Below are 18,453 nucleotides of genomic sequence, written 5' to 3'. Positions count from 1 at the left end.
CATATTTCCCCCCTTTCGCACCGTTTTTCGTGCTCCCAGCAGCATATCTTTAAGCGTTAACGCCGAGTTAGCGTGAAGGAGCAGGAGATTTTTATCAACAATTTTACGCAGTGTCGCCAATAAGGAAGCTGCAGGCTTCCTACGTTTTCTGTGGTTTTCAAGTAAGCACGAGGGTTAATGGTTTCTATTGGCAACCGGACCCGGATTCTCAAAAACAACAGCTGGCGACGTAAACCGTCCCGTCCTGAGAAGAGACGCGACACAGCCTGGAGGAGTTTGTCGAGACAAAAAGGTTTTTGTGGTTTGTGTATGTGTGGTTTCTTATTATTATTATATAAATATATATTATGCTGTCTCAGTGCCACCTGTTACACACTTGAAAAAATTCCGCTGCAGCTTCTGTTTTGTGAGCGTTGACCTGGATAGCTATTGAATTACAAACATGGAGGACAGTTTTCTTTTGTCGGGACGTCTAATTCAAGACAATAAGTTGACGCTACCCGTGAAATAGAATTTTAAAGACATTTTTAAGTCTTGAGGGATTCAGTATACTGTTGTTGTCAAAAAAGCCGCAGTAACAGGTAGGTTAACAATGGCTCAATAAAAGCCACTGGTACAAATCCAGTCAAGTCGATTTTATTTTACCAGTTCCCTTTGCAGTAGATAAAGTCTTTCTTCTTTTGTCAATGGTAATCTTATTTTGTGTGTGCGTAAAATTTCACCAAACTAATATCAAGTCAGAACAATACAAATACATAGTTATAAATAATAGAAAACACTGTGCAAAAGTTTCAAGCCACTCCTTATGTCTTTAAATTTGGCATCCAAGTAACAAATTTAAGCAACATACTTACCTTCATACAAGACTTTTTTTTTCTTTTTTCATTTTTACAGTGTTACTGAGGAATAGTTCTCCAGGCTTTCTGAAGGTCTTTCAAAGTTTTTTTCTTTTTGGATGTTGGCTACTTTTTCACACCTTTTCACTCCAGATTTTGTACCTGATAATTTTCAGATAAATAAATTTTTTTTTCGGTTATTTTGAACAACTTAACAATGCAATAAAAAGCATAAAAAGTCTTCTAACCCAAGAGTTGAACTAGTGTTGTGTGTACACATAACAGAAAAATTAGCAATTTTATCTTTTTTTTTTACTAGCAGCCTGTCATAAAACATAATGTGTTTTTCTTTAGTTAAATATATTTTTAAAAATACCAAAAATAAAACAATTGTATTTTTGCACCAACAATTGTGATTCTCAAAGATCTATTAGTTGATAAATGTTCCATACTGAGTAATCAGTATAACTCAGTATAACAATATCTTACCTAAAATCCTGAATAATCTGTACTTATGTGAAATATCCTGAATAAAAAACTCAGGAGTCCGCACTAGTAGTAGGAGAAAAGAAGAAGTGGCAGGTCTAAAAAGAATTACAGGAGATGAACAGTATCTTAAGAAAGAAGATAAGAATTAAGAAACAGGGGGGGGGAATCCACCATAGATTTGTCACAGGAACTGAGAGATGGATCTGGCTTTTCAGTTCATATGATATTATTCATCAAAGCTTGATCAGAAATGGCTTTTGTGTATGGGAGGCTGTCGAGGGAAACTAGGAGAAAAGGCTGAGATATTGCAAATTACACAAGAACTGGACTGAAGATCAGAAGATCAATCCAAATTTCAAATCCTTTGGTTCAAATCTTTGTCAGTATGTGCAGAAGAGGTCTAGAGAGTACAACAATGAGTCTCTACAGCATTCTGTAAAGCATGATGGAGGCTCTGTCGTGGTTTGGTGCTGTATTTCAAATAATGGTGTTGGGGATCTTGTCGAAATTGATGGAATTATGAACTCTATGTTGAAGAGTAAAGGTGCTTGTTTATGCTTGTTTTTATTACTTCTTCTTCTTTTTCTTTTTTTACATTTCAACATGTGACAGATATAGTTTATCCTCATTTCCTCCGTTAACCATTAGACTACAATGTTGTAATTGCTTTCAACAGCCATGAACAATCCCGCCATTTGAGCAATCATGACTGCTTTGGTTCGACCTGGAGTCAATATTTCAGAGATATGTAAGGAAGGAGACAAGTTCCTTCGGAGCGGTGAGCTGGAGAGAGCCACCTCCTTGTACATGTCTGCCTTCAGGACTCACGCCACCTCTGCGGTGTCCCACATGAGAAAACTGGATAAGTCCGGTCTGGATTTGGTGATCGCTACTCTAGAGGGCTGGCTTGACAGTCATGTGAAGAATCAGCCTGCAGAGGGTCTTAATAAAGGTCTTGCTGCTGTTTTCCTCTCCACACTCAGTCCCAACAATCTGTTAGCCACCATTTACAAAATGGAGTCTCTTCTTCAGAGTGACACGCATGCCTGTGAGGAGATTCTTGCTCGTTGCACTGCTATGCTTGAAGGGAAGCGGAACCTTCCTCCAGAGGGTTCAACTCATGTTTTGTTAGAGATAACTCGAGCCCTCGCCTGCTTGTTATCAGAATCTCACAGGTTAAAGGGACTAAAGATTTACCTCAAAGCTTACCGGAATAGCAAGTCTGAAACTGTCACACTGGTGAAGAGCAGACAAGCGGGATACTTACCCAAAATAGTGAAGGCCTTTGCAGAACAAATCATGCTCATACATCCCACTCTGGTAGTTGACAGCAAGTGGAGAGTGGGAACAAAGGACAATGACAAGCTTGAAGAAGAAACTTCTGCTACTGTTATTGAGTTTTTGCTGTCTATTTCACCTAGTAACAAAGAAGTACAGGAACTCAATGCAGCATATTTGTTTTTGATGGGCAGGTTTATGGACAGTGCAGAGGCATACTCTTCCCTCTTGCAGTATGCTCATGGCCAGAAAATACCAGAGAGTGCTATAGAAAAATTGCTCCAAGAAACTCCTGAGAGGACAGCCAGACTCTTGACAAGCCGAGCAGCTGCTTGCTTTTCAGCAGGTGGAAAGATTGCAGAGGAGTGCTCAGATTTGGGGAAAGCATTTGAGACTCACCCAGCCACTGCCCGAATTTACTTCCAAAAGCTGTTCAAAGATCAGGGAACTGGGGTGGCAGCTTGCAACCATCTCCGTCAGCAGGCGGAGAGAGGCCTGTCTGATTACAGAGATCAGGTCCTTGTCCGGGCAGATCTGCGATCTACTGAAGGAGTTGAACTTCTGGACCCTGTTATCACTCAGTTACGGACCCTGTGCCATTTAGAACCTGGTGGGGGAGACAGAGAGTTGCGGGTCCGACTGGCTGATTGTCTTCTCCTCAGAGGAGAGCACAAAGAGGCCCTCTCTATCTGCAGCCAGCTAGCTGCCGCACAAGGTCAGCAGAGCTATCAAAGCACGGTCCACGTCCTTCGCGGATATGCACGATTGCTCTCTGATGACCAGAAGGGTGCATTAGAAGACTTTCAGGCTGTGATTGAACACAATGCCCCCCACCCATCCAGCTGTGTGCGAGCACTTTGTGGCAGGGGCCTCCTGCGAATGATGGGTGGCTTAAACTACCTGACTGCTTTAGACTATGTGACAGCCAGCAGGCTGCATGCTCAGGAAACAGCATTTGCTGTGCGCTGCTTGGTACCCTGGAACTACCGTGGGCTGCTGTTTACTGTTCTGCTGGAGCAGGGACGATTCATGCTTGAAGGGTCTAGAGATCACAAACCCAAGTCCAGTTCTGGTGAAGACTCCCAACAGCACCAAAAGGAGGAACATATGCAGACCCTATCAAAGAGGGACAACCACAGATCAAGGTATGTTTGTTTTAGATATGGTTTACTGAGCAATGCTTTCTCAGAGAAAATATTTTGGCATGTCACAGCAGGAAAAGTCTACTTTATTGCATGGTATGGTCTTTGTTGTGTGTTTTCTCAGTGTGATTGTTGTCCCGTTGTGTTTTTTTTCTGCTTTGTACGTTAGGACTCCTGCTGGTGTCCATTCCCTTGCTCTGTTGCTGATGGAGCTCCAGCCCAGTGCCGATGGGCCTCAGATCTTGGCAGCAGATGCCTTGTACCAGCTTGGTCGGGTGGAGGAGGCTTACCGATTGCTGCTGTCCATCGGGCCCACCAATCCTCGGGCACCTATCTTGGCTCGCCTTGCTTTGCTGCAGCTGCACAGAGGCTTTCTTTATGACACCAATCAGGTATATAAGTTTGAGGTACCAATTTTTCATGTTTAAATGGATTCAGGATTTTTTGTTTCCTGTTTAGGAAACCTAATTTCACACTTGCTTATTTTGTAAAACATATATAAATAAAGCAGGAAGCTGAGTGAAAGCAGAGTGTAGTTCATTATTAGTAGTTTTGGGGAAACACCTTTGTTTATTTAACTAGTTTCCTTTGAATAATTTCTGGATGCACCTTCAAAGTAATTACATTCATGATATAAGGAGCTATGAGGGCTCAAATGTGAAAAAATCTTCAGCGATCAATTCACTTCTAAAATTACCTGATAAGCATCCAAATGTCTGATTTCAGTGTGCGGTAGCTACAGTTTTGTTTTGAAAAGTGTAGCTTTGAGTTTAAAAAAAATGTTAACAATGATTTTAACCACCGAATAGTCCTGATTTACTCTTCATGTCTGTCAATTTTTTCCTGTAGCTGCTGAAAAAGCTCATCTTGTGTGGTGATACCAGCTGCTTGCGCCCCCTGTTGGCAGTGGCACAACAGAAAGACAGAGCACTGCTGCAGGGACACTCCCACTCAGCTGCAAAACGCATTTTGGACCGAGCAAGCGAGGAATGTGCTGTCAGAGAGGCTGTGGCATATCTCTCCATTGCAATTATGGCCTCTGGTGAATAGAATCTGTTTGATGAGTTGTTGATATTTGGTACTGATCTGTTGCTAACTATTGATAGTATTAACATTGTTGGTTGTTGCATGCAGACTGGAGTAATGATTTGTGGAATTCAGCACAAAACCCAAGCTTTTTTTTAGATTTCACTTTAAAATGTCTTGCAGAACATAACACAAATTACAGATGAGGATAGAATAATTACGCCCACAATGAAAATTTCAGTTTTTAAAAAGTATTTCCAGATGCCGGTAAACAGAGAGACAACTTTTTGACACAGCTTTTCCAAACATCCTATTTTTATTTTGGATGATTAGTTGATTTTTACGGAGCACCGCAAGGGACATGGGAGAAAAAAAAATTACGATGAACTTTTGCGATGTCTTTTACTTTGGACATAGAAACGAAATTATTCACAATAACTGCCAGAGTCAAATTATTAGCCTCCATGATGCTAACAGTTAGTTGGGCATCATTTTTGTGTAGTGTGTAGTCGTTTATTATAGTTTTCAACAAGTCTGAAATCAGGGCTTTTTACAAGCCAGTCAATAACATTCACTTTGGTCTCCTGGAATTAGTTCTTCACCTGGAGTCCCATATATTTTGGGTCGTTATCATGTCAGACAAAGTGATGACCCAGACCCAGTTTTGCTGCTGATTGGTTGAGGTGTTCTTTTAAAATCTTCACAAATCCATCTTAGTTTGTGATTCCTTCCACTGTGACGAGATTCCTATTTCAAGCCGCACTGAAGCATCCCCACAGCATATTACTCCCACCGCTGTGTTTTTCTCTGGGTACAGTGTTCGTTGGGTTATACAGCAGCGTCTCTTTGGCCAAAGAGCTCTAGTTTACAGGCAGCATATTCTTTCTGCAGGGTGTCTTTAGTATATTACAGTCTTATTTGAAAGTGTCTCTTGTGCAGTGGTGGAGTTTTTTTCTTGCAGTCTATTCCTGTGCAGGGCTGCAGTGACTGTCTTTTTTGAGACTACATTTCCCAACTTGGCTAAGTCATTCACAAGTGTCTTTACATATCTCTCTCAGTAGTTTTTTTTTTCCAGAGTCATTGAAATCGTTTGCTTCCTACCTCTACCAGGCTTGTTCTGTATTGTGTGGCTCTCTTAGAATTTCTTAATGATGCTTATCACTCCAGTCCACTCCATCTCCTGCTTTATGCACATCAAGATTTTTTTTTCTCAAGCTAAACTGATTTTTGTGTTTTTGGCATGATGGTTTTTCAAGTGACAGCTCAAAGCCTTGCTGAAGTTTTTATACTGTTTGCCATTTTTACAAGCCTTGAGCATTACAATGTTAAACTACATTATATCACATCAGTGGTTTGGGCTTTGAGTTTTTAAGGGGGCTAATTATATTGACTGTGGTAATTCTTGTTTCTTTCTGAAATAATTCTGTTATTGTGTCCAAATAGAAATAATTTTAACTGAAATTTTAAATATCATTGGGAGAAATGAATGAACTGAGCATTATGTCCTCATCCGTAGGTAGATTAGCCATGCATTATTTAACCACACATCTTTTGTGGTTAAACATAAGACCTGAAACCAACTTCTACTGTGTGTATTTGAATCTATGATTTATTTTACACAAATATTGAAACTGACACTAAAATGAGATTACACATACATATAAAAACAGTCAATTCATTGTTTTTCTCAGGTGGCGAGGCAGCTGAATCACTACTAGAAAGAGCGAGGTGCTACGCTTTGCTGGGTCAGCGAAAAACAGCCATATTTGACTTCAGTGCCATTCTGAAGGAGCATCCGAAACACGTGCATGCCCTCTGTGGAAGAGGTTTCACATATCTCATGCTGAATCAACAAAAGGTTTTTTTTTTCCTCTAGTCTTATCTATCATTGAAACTCGATACTATTGCCCTTTTTGTTCAGGTGGTTACAGCTAAGTGCTTGAGTGATATGTTGCTTGTGAAACAGCTGTAGCGTAAAACAACCTGAGATTCCTTACTATTAAGTCAAACTAAATTATTGTACAATTATTAAATAAAATGTTCTCCTCTGGGCTTTCCTGATAACAGGAATTTAAGCATTCGAATAATTTAAGCAACAATCATAGCTTTAAAACATACAGGGAGTGCAGAATTATTAGGCAAGTTGTATTTTTGAGGAATAATTTTATTATTGAACAACAACCATGTTCTCAATGAACCCAAAAAACTCATTAATATCAAAGCTGAATGTTTTTGGAAGTAGTTTTTAGTTTGTTTTCAGTTTTAGCTATTTTAGGGGGATATCTGTGTGTGCAGGTGACTATTACTGTGCATAATTATTAGGCAACTTAACAAAAAACAAATATATACCCATTTCAATTATTTATTTTTACCAGTGAAACCAATATAACATCTCCACATTCACAAATATACATTTCTGACATTCAAAAACAAAACAAAAACAAATCAGCGACCAATATAGCCACCTTTCTTTGCAAGGACACTCAAAAGCCTGCCATCCATGGATTCTGTCAGTGTTTTGATCTGTTCACCATCAACATTGCGTGCAGCAGAAACCACAGCCTCCCAGACACTGTTCAGAGAGGTGTACTGTTTTCCCTCCTTGTAAATCTCACATTTGATGATGGACCACAGGTTCTCAATGGGGTTCAGATCAGGTGAACAAGGTGGCCATGTCATTAGTTTTTCTTCTTTTATACCCTTTCTTGCCAGCCACGCTGTGGAGTACTTGGACGCGTGTGATGGAGCATTGTCCTGCATGAAAATCATGTTTTTCTTGAAGGATGCAGACTTCTTCCTGTACCACTGCTTGAAGAAGGTGTCTTCCAGAAACTGGCAGTAGGACTGGGAGTTGAGCTTGACTCCATCCTCAACCCGAAAGGGCCCCACAAGCTCATCTTTGATGATACCAGCCCAAACCAGTACTCCACCTCCACCTTGCTGGCATCTGAGTTGGACTGGAGCTCTCTGCCCTTTACCAATCCAGCAACGGGCCCATCCATCTGGCCCATCAAGACTCACTCTCATTTCATCAGTCCATAAAACCTTAGAAAAACCAGTCTTGAGATATTTCTTGGCCCAGTCTTGACGTTTCAGCTTGTGTGTCTTGTTCAGTGGTGGTCGTCTTTCAGCCTTTCTTACCTTGGCCATGTCTCTGAGTATTGCACACCTTGTGCTTTTGGGCACTCCAGTGATGTTGCAGCTCTGAAATATGGCCAAACTGGTGGCAAGTGGCATCTTGGCAGCTGCACGCTTGACTTTTCTCAGTTCATGGGCAGTTATTTTGCGCCTTGGTTTTTCCACACGCTTCTTGCGACCCTGTTGACTATTTTGAATGAAACGCTTGAATGTTCGATGATGAAGTCCAGACGCTTTTCTTTGCAAGCTCCTTTGACTACGATGACCTGGATGACTGAGAACCTTCACAGACATTTCGATGATCACGCTTCAGAAGCTTTGCAATTTTGAGACTGCTGCATCCCTCTGCAAGATATCTCAGTATTTTTGACTTTTCTGAGCCTGTCAAGTCCTTCTTTTGACCCATTTTGCCAAAGGAAAGGACGTTGCCTAATAATTATGCACACCTGATATAGGGTGTTGATGTCATTAGACCACACCCCTTCTCATTACAGAGATGCACATCACCTAATATGCTTAATTGGTAGTAGGCTTTCGAGCCTATACAGCTTGGAGTAAGACAACATGCATGAAGAGGATGATGTGGACAAAATACTCATTTGCGTAATAATTCTGCACTCCCTGTACAATTATATAATGGGATAAAGCCTCACCACATATGTTTTTTTTCTTCTGGTGGACCTGAGAAATGTCTCTTAAAAGACATTTTCAGTATTTATTTTCAGTAATTGCAGAAAATGAACCCAGGACCTGACTAAATGTAACAGTGGTAGCTAGTTTAAAGCCCTTTTGGTGTAGCCTGGAGAGCGTATATCATATTACTCTTACACCTTGCCTCCTTGATATTAAAGTGTTAATTTATCAGTCTGTGTTTAGAGAAATTGCTTCAGTTTTATAATATTGTAATAATAAAATCACTTTCGGTGAAATGCCCCACAGGGACCCTAATGTTGAATTAAGAATAAAAATTAATGCCAAGGTTTCCAAGGCTACTTTCTCTCTTCGTATCATTGAGCCTTTAACCTAATTTGAGTTTTCCCCTAAACATAAAGCGACACCTTGTGGCTTTCTGGGGAAATCTGTTTGAAAAAGGGGTGCCACAGAATTGTGATCTTTATAAATATACCAGTCTTATGCTAACACTTATTAACATGGTCTAGAAAAATTATGAAAAGTATGATATGCATGTTGGACTGCATGTTGAAATAAAGTATAACATTTGAACTCTGTTCTCCCTCTAGGAATGTACTCATGATATCCTGGCAGCACTTCAGATAAATGCTGACATAGTGACCAAAGACATTCTTTCACTCAAGGACAGGGCACAGAAGCTGGTCTGTGATTGGCTGCATCAGTTCTGTCGTACCAATCTGTCAGATATTGTGGCCACTCATGGTGTTCCCTGCCATGAAGAGCAGCTTAGAGAGGCTTTCATAATTGGTGGAGCTTTGATGAGGGCTGACTGTAGAAACCCCAGATGGCATCTGCTCTATGTGGACATCCTTTTGGCAAAAGGTGAGATTGTGGGGGAAATTTTCTGAGCCGGATCCTTGCTAGGATTGGAAATCATCTGCCTAGCAGCTTATGGCTTAGGCTGTGTGACGTTTCCAATTTGACAAAAAGCACTATTGCACCTGTCATCCCCTGTTCTCAGTAATCCATACTTCTGTTATGGTCCACCTGCTCCAGGTGAGGTCAAATCAGCAGGCGTGCATCTGTGCCAGATATTTGGCCAGGAGCCAAGAGATGCAGTGGCCCAGGCTCGGGTGGGTGTGGTGGATGCCTGGCAGAAGAAGTACTGCAGCGCAGCTCGCAGGCTCAGCAAACTGGCTGAGAAGGATTCATCCTATTTTGACTTCTTGCTGGCTCTCATCCCATTTAATCAGCGGAAATGCATGGCACAGGTAAGTGTACAGGAAACCCAGATTTAGTACCAGATGAGCAGATCTGCCAAAGTTGTTTGTTCTGGCTTTGTCAGCGTTATTTTTCATCAAAAAAAAAATGTTTATGTCAGGATATTTCCATGATATTACAAAAACCCCATGTTATTTCTCTCTATTGAACCAATGGGTGTTATAGTTGTATGTATATATTCTATGTATGTATTTTCATTTATGGTAAAATACAGTACAAACATGTGGCGGGTCCACCATCTCACAATGACTATCTTAGATGCCTAAATTAGATGGCAAAGTCAATAATGTGAATCTGATACATATCTACTCTAAACTACATGTACACTGGGACAGGAAGCAGCTCAGGAGGCCAACAGTGTGTCATCATGTGGTCAGTGGAAGCAGGCGCTCACCCTCCTGACTGTGGCAGTACAATCAGGGGGCAGTCAGAGAATGGAGTATCTTCACCAGCGGGCTGTGTGCCTGGCACAGCTGGGCTTACATGAGCGGGCTATATCTGATCTGGACAGAGTTATACAGAAACACGATGGACCTGACTACAGCTGTTCAGACCACCCTCAAGTCCGGGTGGAGGATTTGTGCTTGCGAGGTCGCAGCCTGGTGCTCTGCTCCAAAGAAGGGCCAGCTCTGGAGGACTTCATCCGGGCCCTGGAGCTCAACAGAGAACAGGCCATCAAGTGTGTGGAGGCTGGGCTAGGAAAACTGCCTCTGGCTGAGTGCTTCCTGCGGGGGGCGCTGCAGCATTATGGGGAGCAACATCTCAGTAAGGCTTGGACCTTGATTGAATGTGGCCTCCTTTTGGACAGTGAGAACACAGAGCTCCGCAGACTGAGGGCAAAAGTCAAACGAGAAGTGGCCAATCCTTGCAACGTGAACTAGTGTTGACTGTGAACTGGACACAGAATCTCCAGTGGAGCCGCAAAAGCTCCAATCAGGTCAATGTCCTACCTCAAAATTAGAAACAAAGAAAAGAAAAACCTAATCCCAATCATTTTGTTATGCTCAGCTTCCTAAATTTCATGGGATGTTTGGTGCTTCCAGAGCACCCATTGCTACTGTTCATATTATTCCCTCAAAGTTCAGTTTAAACTTACAGGATTAACATCAGTGTCTTTACGATTACATCAAAGCAAAAATATTTATTATAAGAGGAGTAAGTGAATTAATATTTAACACCACAAACACTTATGACATAAAACATTAGCAATGTAATTAATATGATAATCACAAAAAACAATAACTATGCTATCATAATGTATAAGATAAGTGATATAAGAAAGTGCCAAGTGTGCAGGTTTTATGCTTTTCAAATGAAGACAAATCTTTAATCATATCCATGGTGGCAAACACAATTTAGCACTCAGAAGTACATGTGATTATAAATACTGAAATTTAGTTCACACTGCTGCCATTGGAGAATAATTAAACATAATGTCAAAACACAAGTAGTTTTCACTGTGCCTCTACTACGACTTTTTGCATTGTATGATGTATATAGCATTAGATTTATGCATATACTGCTCATGTAGCTGAGATGAAACATTCACTGTGGTATTATGCATACACAGTAATGTATTGTGGTTCCATATTGCCAAAGTAGGACTTCTCCCACTCACTCATGAGGTCAAAGTGCAGTGGGCGGTCACAGAAGGTGCAGGAAGCGGTCGCCGGGCCATTGAGCAGAAGACCTGCTTCCTGCCAAACATCCACCAGTTTCCCTGTGAATGATAAAAGTGTTTGTAAGAATAAACAGTTAAATGTTGATATTTATTTTCTTTTAAAATGTTTAAAAGTTCTGGTCTGATTATTCTAGCACGTGCCATTTTTTAAGCTCCCCATAGAGCACGGTCATTTAGGGGAGCAGGTCAATGTCAAGAGAGCCACAATGTCTTGTGGGAAAACATTTGCACTGACCATTATCCCCATATTTTGCCAGATATTTAGCAGAACACCTCTGACCTAATTACAGCAAGTGGCCTCACACTCACCCACAAAGTACTCCATCATTTTGGGGTTGTGATGAGGAGATGGAGCCAGTCTCAGCAGCTCCTCACCACGAGGCACTGTGGGGTAGTTGATGGCCTGTACGTAGATGTTGTGCCTCTCCAGAAGGATGTCACACACCTTGGTGTTCAGCTCAGCGTTGCCCACCTGGAAAATAAATCATAAAAGATGGCACGTGTCATTTAGGAGAAACTTTTATTCTGCACAGTTAGGTAGTGCATACATGGATGAATCGTTTTACTCAGCCTGTAGAGTCTAGATTAGATCTCTGGAATAATTATGGGCTGCTTAATTGGTTAGTTCTACTCAAAATTTCAATCTGTTAAAAATAATAAAAAATTCTAAACTAATTAAATAAACTGGTATGCAGTTGTTCAAGCCTATTATACAATTTTAAGACTCAGTTTACTTAATTGTTTACTTATTTGTGCAATTTAATCACGATTAAAGACTATAACTAAGTCTGTGTTACCCTCCCGACTTCATCTGACCTACGTTGTACTTTCTAGGTTTATAAAATGAATAAGTATTATAATATATATAATAAGGAAAATCAGGTTTAACTAACAAGTGATACTGAAATAGCGGTGGCTGTAATCCAGTGTCCATTTAGCTGTGCTAAATCTTTTTACCCGAATGGGGATGATGTGGCTGGGGCAGTTGACCACCGGTAGGCCTTTATCCATGAGCAGCTGCCTCATGTGTTTGACATTCCTCTGGTGGGCTCTGCGGAGCGCCTGCCCCTCTTCACTCTTCAAGACCCGCACAGACTCCAGCGCTCCGGCCAGGACCATCGGGGGAAGGGCCGTTGTGAAGATGAAGCCGGCTGCGTAGGAGCGCACTGTGTCCACCAGGGCAGCGCTGCTGGCGATGTAGCCTCCCACACAGCCAAAGGCTTTACCTGAAATAGTAACAAATGACAGATTCTATGTAAAGTGGTGGGGAGAGCATTTATTAAGTGTAAATAAAAATGACATACTTTTTTTTTTCTTACATTGCCATTTTGTATAACTTTATTATTTCTACATTAATACATTTCACAGGTGTAAATTTTTTTTAAGTTATTTACATTTTTATTGTAAAAATATGATTATTGTGACATCAATATATAAACATTGAAAAAAGCAGAATGCATAAAAAATTTACACAAAATGTATTAAGTCTGAATCAAATGAATTTTAATATTTCTAACACACCAGCTAAAACACTCCCAAGTCAATTTGTATCAGTTTCTTAGTTAAGTTTCATCATTATTTTTTTCATTTACTGTCATGTGAACTGTTGTAACCAGACTTTGAAAAAGTCTGATGTTGTAATCCAGGATTAATTCACAAGGATTTCTACCAAAAGCCTTGCATCAAGTTTGACACCACGCAGTCTGCCTGTGGACAGTTTTATCAGAACAGCCAGAGAGGGAGTAGAACTGACGCTCAGCTGATAAAACCTCTGCTTCCTGTGATGAGAGCTCACTTCTCTCCTGACCTTATTGAACCAACAGGGGCGCAGTATCATGCCTGTTAAAAGTTATTGCTCCTTTGTTGGCAATGCGACAGTGACAGTTACTGCAGCAGAGGCTGTAAATGGGAGTTGGGCCAGTAGCAGAGCCTGTGAGAGTTTGAAGCTGTTTACCTTGTCCCGCTTAATAATAATAATGGATTGCATTTATATAGTGCTTTTCGGGACCCCTCAAAGCACTTTACAATACCACTATTCATTCACTCTCACATTCATACACTGGTGAATGAAAGCTACAGTTGTAGCCACAGCTGCCCTGGGGCAGACTGACAGAGGCGAGGCTGCCATATCGCACCATCAGCCCCTCTGGCCATCACCAGTAGGCAGTAGGTGAAGTGTCTTGCCCAAGGACACAACGACCGAGACTGTCTGAGCTGGGGCTCGAACCGGCAACCTCCCGATTACAAGACGAACACCCAACTCTTGAGCCACGATCGCCCCTGAGCTTATGCTCAAGATGAAAGGACAAAACTGCTGGTGTGAGAGAAGTGGATAACTCACCTAAGGTTCCAGAAACAATGTCAATCTTGTGCATAATGTTGTCTCTCTCGCCCACTCCAGCTCCGTGGGCTCCGTACAGGCCCACGGCATGAACCTCATCAACAAATGTCAGCGCTCCGTAACGATGGGCTACATCGCACAGCTCTTCCAGAGGACATATGGCACCTGAAAAATTAGAACGGTGTTTAGGTGAACAACAGGGTATAAGAGTAGCAAGTATTTAAGATCTAAAACAGGTGACATACTGAAGGAAAAAGCACAACTTTTCCAATAGCTGATCCTTGATCTGGTGTTTTCATGATGGAGGTGGAGAACATGTCAGCCCAAATGATGCTAAATTTGATTGAAAACTGGTGAATCTCAAGGCCATGGTTTATGACTTACCAGTATGTAATCTTCAGAGTCATAAAACCATTCAGTGACTAGTGCACTGTAGACGGGGGAGTTTTCATTGATAAAGAGGTCACTCCCTTTTGGAGAAAAATGTTTAAGCAAAGACTAATTAATCACTCACAGCAACTTTACGAAAAAGAGACACCGGATCCCTCAACTGTAGAGGGTCAAAGGATGGGTGTTTTTCCTTTAATTTGTCAACCACCGCATCCAAAATGTGTGATTAAGAAGTATGTGGTGAGTTATTCTCACAGATTTTGGAAACAAATATTTAAATCATAAAAGAACACATAAAAGAATTTAAAAAACATGATTAATATCAGTTTTTGCTTTTAAAAGTATGATCAGCTCGTGCTTTATGGAGCTGTCACTGGTGTAATATGCTGAAAAAACTGAGCTGAGAACAATACAATACTCTTTATCAAATATCATTTTAAACTTATACTGGTGATAATTGTTGAACTTTTTAAAGGAGGTGCATCCAACATCTGCTTAGAAGGGAACTCCTTCAAGGTATTATAATTCCAGCTGATGACCCCCTGAAGCAGCTTGAGAGAAAGAGATAATGGAAAAATAAGAGTCTTGTTTCCAAAAGTGCTTTTTCAAACGTTTGACTTCGTGGTTCTCACCGTCCATTGAGTGCACAGTCTCAAACGCCACTATTTTTGGTGTCGTAGGGTCTGAGCGTTGGAGCAGTTCCTCCAGGTGTCGACTGTCATTGTGGCGGAAGATGAAACGCTTGGCTCCGCTGTTCCTGATGCCCTGAATCATGGATGCGTGGTTCCCAGCATCGGAGTAGATCTCGCACCCTGTACAAAACAGTGAATAGATCATTAAACAAATAAAAAACAACTGCTAACTGCTAAATAACTAATAAATAGTTAACATTGATTTTAATGTTGAGGTAATTATTTACCTGGCAGCATCTTAGCCAGAGTGAAGAGGGTGGAGTCATTTGCCACAAAGCAGGAGGAGAAGACCAACGCTGCATCTTTCTGGTGTAGCTCGGCAAGCTCCTTCTCCAGAGACACATGGAAGTTGCTGGTGCCTGAAATGTTCCTCGTCCCACCAGCTCCTGCACCATGCTTGTCCAGAGCATCTCTGTGGACATCCACAACAAAAAGGTACAACATCAAGCCCAGATACAAAACAATGAAACCAGCTCCCTGTTTCGACTTGCGAGACAGACACACTCTCTGTTTTTAAGAGTAGGGTTGAAATGTTCCTTTTTGATAAAGTTTATAGTCCGGGGTGGATCACACTCTCTGTGTGTTTACACACCACTTTGCATTCAGTCTTTAGTTATTATTCATCTCTGTCTCTCTTCTACAGCCGGTCTTCTGCCCCTCACCATTTACCAGTCATTGCAAATGGAAATCTCGGAGTCTGATTCTGCTGGCAGTTTCTTCCTGTTAAAATGGAGTTTTTCTTTCCCACTGTTGCCAAATGCTTGCTCAAAGGGAGCCTTCTGATTGTTGGGGTTTTCTCTCTATAACCATACCTTAAAATAGATAAATAAAACTGCATTAAACTGAAGTGAATCACATATCTTCTACACTGTGCCCAGTATGCTTATGTTTTTCCGTCAAATTCTCAAGTCCTTTGAGTTTATTTGGTTCCACTTCTTGCAAGAATGATGCAATTTAAACATAAGATTACCCAAGCCAGTCTACAGCTTTGTATCGCCATAAGGATAATTAATTACTCAAATCCAAACAGTATCTGCAAATATGTGGTCCAAAACCAAGTAGTGCATAGATTAAAATTTTGAGCCGCTGAAAAGTAATATGATATTTGCTGGGTCCTGTTACCTGATGGCGCTGAAGACCCGTGGGTGCCGACTCATTCCTAGATAGTCATTGCTGCACCAGACGGACACCTGGGAGCCTTCCCGCCCAGAAATGGAGTAATCCTCAGCAAACGGGAAGACCTCAGCACTCCTGTTCACTGTCTTGAAGACTCTGTATGTGTGGTCCTTCTTTTTCACAGCAATCTTCTCCATGAAGAACTGATCATAGTCATAGCTGGGGCCAGCTGTGGAAAGAATAGTTTTGACTGGGCTTCAGTTACTCTACAGCATCCAATAGACAGCTTTTTATTGCTGAATATTTACCACAGAATATTACAATGAAATGCCTGGAGGGGTAAAGCCCTTTTATTTGTATAACATACCCATGTTGTCTTTGAGGAGGTGGGTAACACTGTTGGGTTGAGCTGAAGTTGGGCACGCAGAATCCTTTACACCTTTCAGAGAAGCCATCAAACCTGTCAGAGAGGAGTGTAATTGTGTCAAATTTATAAATATTTTGTCCCCTATTTTTGTAATTCGTCAGATTTTCTTCTATTAAAGCTCAAATTCTGCTACTCTGATGACAGCATCGCTGCAGGTACTTAATTCCTACCACTTTCTTGAACATCCTCCTGTACTTCAGGGCTGGCTCGGACCATTCCAATCTGGGAGCTGACAAAAGGGCATCCCTTTGATACGGACACAGCCACCTGAGTAGCAGTTTGAGCAAAGAGCCTCCTTTGTTCAGCTGTGGGAAGCTGTTGATCCTGGGGTTTGGGGGCCGAGACGTTCAGCTTGGCTTCCAGAGAGCCCGGGCCGCTCACGGTGATCTGACGAGCGATGAGGGGGCAGTGATTCGCAAGAGACAGCAAGGAGGCTCCGGTTCTCCTTAAAGCCGGCTTTGGAGCCAACTTGAGGAAGGGGCAGTGATGGAGGAAGGCAGCCATGATACTGAAGCTGTTCTTACTCTGGGTTAAGACAGAAGATGGGACAGAAGATTTTGCCTTACGTGGGTGAAGATTATAAATTACATAGCATAGAGTCTCTGTGATACAACCCAGATTTATTTATTTAATTACTTTAGGTAAAAATAGCCTGTTTTAGTCAAATACACTATATGGTAATTCCCTAACTCCCTTCACAAATGATCTAAAGCTCATGCCTTAGCTTAACATGCAAAAATGCAAAAAATGCAAAAATGCAAAATGATGTTAACTGGTAATGGCAACTTGACTGGTAATGGCTCAGCTTAGAAAGCAGTAGGTGCCTCCTCCTGGGTGCGGCATGGAGCAGCCGCTTATCTTAACTCTGCAGGCACGTAAGAGCTACTTACTTGCATCATCAGCTGAGTCTGATTACCATGGAAGCTTTCAAATAATCCGATAAAACAGACGTTTCTTTTTGGTTAATGGCCATTATTTCCTGAGTCCGAAAAGTTTTTCAGACTCAGGAAAAATACTCACTAAAGCACACTCTACCACACAAATGTACTGATGTATATTGTAATTTGCTGGTGAGCACCTGTATGTGTAGTTTAGTTGGCTACCGGAACAGGTTCTATGATTTCCCACATTATTTTTGTAGTCAGCAGAAATAGTGTGGGAAGCAGTTGTTGTGAAGTCTGGGTTTTCTCTTGAAGTCTGATGTTATCTTTAACTGCTACTTCCATTTAAACCACAAAAGTAGGTCAAATTATTTTTTCACCTTATGATTGTTTGGTTAATTACTTTAAATACATTTAAATACTGACGCACAAAGCAACAAGAAGAAGAAGGCAGCTAACCAACAAAAAATGAATACATCCTCATTTATTAATTAATGATGGAGTATCCACACCAGATGTTTTTATCTCAGTTAAGAATATTTAAATCAAGCATATACAATTACAACAAAAATAAAATAAAAACAATGACTATAATTGATCAGAGCAGGGTTAATAATGAAGAAAACTCACCTGTTGACCTGCACTGAGGACGAACTTCCAAACAGCAAATAGGCAGAGGGTCAGTAAGTGTCAACAGTTACTGGTCAGATGTTGAGGCGCATTATGCAATCAGCTCAGTTCCCACCCATCAGAGGTGTCTGCGGATCTCAGCTTTGGGGGGGGGCCACAAAAGGGTGTTGTTTGTGTTTGTGGGAGGTGCAAAGACACTGATAGGGTTCCTATCGGCACACGCTGTGTTGTGGCACGCGCTGCCACTTAAAATAATGGTGAGAACAAGTTTGTGGTAACAATCTCAATATCTTCATGTTCCACAGCTTGTGAATATGAGATCTATTACACCACAACAAAGAGTGCACGAAGATGCCGCAGATGATGAGCCTAAATTATCAGATGACATGATGTCATGTTCAAGTCACACTGCAATTTTCTACCAATATAGAAAGCAATGCCATCTCCTATAATAAACCACACTATCAGGTTC

The 18,453-nt window shown here is 41.3% G+C and overlaps 2 protein-coding genes across 2 annotated transcripts; one reads left to right on the top strand and one right to left on the bottom strand.

Moving 5' to 3' along the window:
• The first annotated feature begins 140 nt into the window (after positions 1-140).
• ttc34 (tetratricopeptide repeat domain 34) lies at positions 141-10,802 on the top strand. Its single transcript, XM_076878121.1, has 8 exons — positions 141-307; positions 2,002-3,748; positions 3,915-4,137; positions 4,595-4,787; positions 6,463-6,629; positions 9,151-9,424; positions 9,599-9,813; positions 10,159-10,802. The coding sequence occupies exons 2-8, from the start codon at positions 2,031-2,033 to the stop codon at positions 10,702-10,704; spliced, it is 3,336 nt and encodes a 1,111-aa protein (XP_076734236.1). The 5' UTR covers positions 141-307; positions 2,002-2,030; the 3' UTR covers positions 10,705-10,802.
• Positions 10,803-11,120: 318 nt separating this feature from the next.
• Positions 11,121-18,131, bottom strand: alas2 (aminolevulinate, delta-, synthase 2). The gene is made up of 10 exons (XM_004554142.5): positions 17,982-18,131; positions 16,641-16,995; positions 16,411-16,503; positions 16,050-16,272; positions 15,155-15,339; positions 14,868-15,047; positions 13,846-14,010; positions 12,462-12,730; positions 11,814-11,976; positions 11,121-11,543 (listed from the first exon to the last, which is right to left on the bottom strand). Exons 2-10 carry the CDS (start codon positions 16,972-16,974, stop codon positions 11,380-11,382), a joined length of 1,776 nt encoding a protein of 591 aa, XP_004554199.1. The 5' UTR covers positions 16,975-16,995; positions 17,982-18,131; the 3' UTR covers positions 11,121-11,379.
• Positions 18,132-18,453: the final 322 nt, after the last annotated feature.

Source organism: Maylandia zebra, linkage group LG20 (assembly GCF_041146795.1).
Source record: "Maylandia zebra isolate NMK-2024a linkage group LG20, Mzebra_GT3a, whole genome shotgun sequence".
NCBI lineage: Eukaryota > Metazoa > Chordata > Actinopteri > Cichliformes > Cichlidae > Maylandia > Maylandia zebra.
The sequence above is the reverse complement of the archived record's forward strand: the minus strand, read 5'-3'. Positions and strand labels throughout refer to the sequence as shown.

Bases quoted from the DNA above. Each gene is read 5' to 3' on its own strand.
- ttc34 (XM_076878121.1), top strand. From the start codon at position 2,031: ATGACTGCTTTGGTTCGACCTGGAGTCAATATTTCAGAGATATGTAAG. The intron at 4,138-4,594 runs GTATATAAGTTT...TTTTTCCTGTAG, and splicing joins TTCTTTATGACACCAATCAG to CTGCTGAAAAAGCTCATCTT. The intron at 6,630-9,150 runs GTTTTTTTTTTC...TTCTCCCTCTAG, and splicing joins TCATGCTGAATCAACAAAAG to GAATGTACTCATGATATCCT.
- alas2 (XM_004554142.5), bottom strand. From the start codon at position 16,974: ATGGCTGCCTTCCTCCATCACTGCCCCTTCCTCAAGTTGGCTCCAAAG. The intron at 16,504-16,640 runs GTAGGAATTAAG...CCTCTCTGACAG, and splicing joins GGAGGATGTTCAAGAAAGTG to GTTTGATGGCTTCTCTGAAA. The intron at 15,048-15,154 runs GTAAATAATTAC...TGTTTTGTACAG, and splicing joins TCTGGCTAAGATGCTGCCAG to GGTGCGAGATCTACTCCGAT.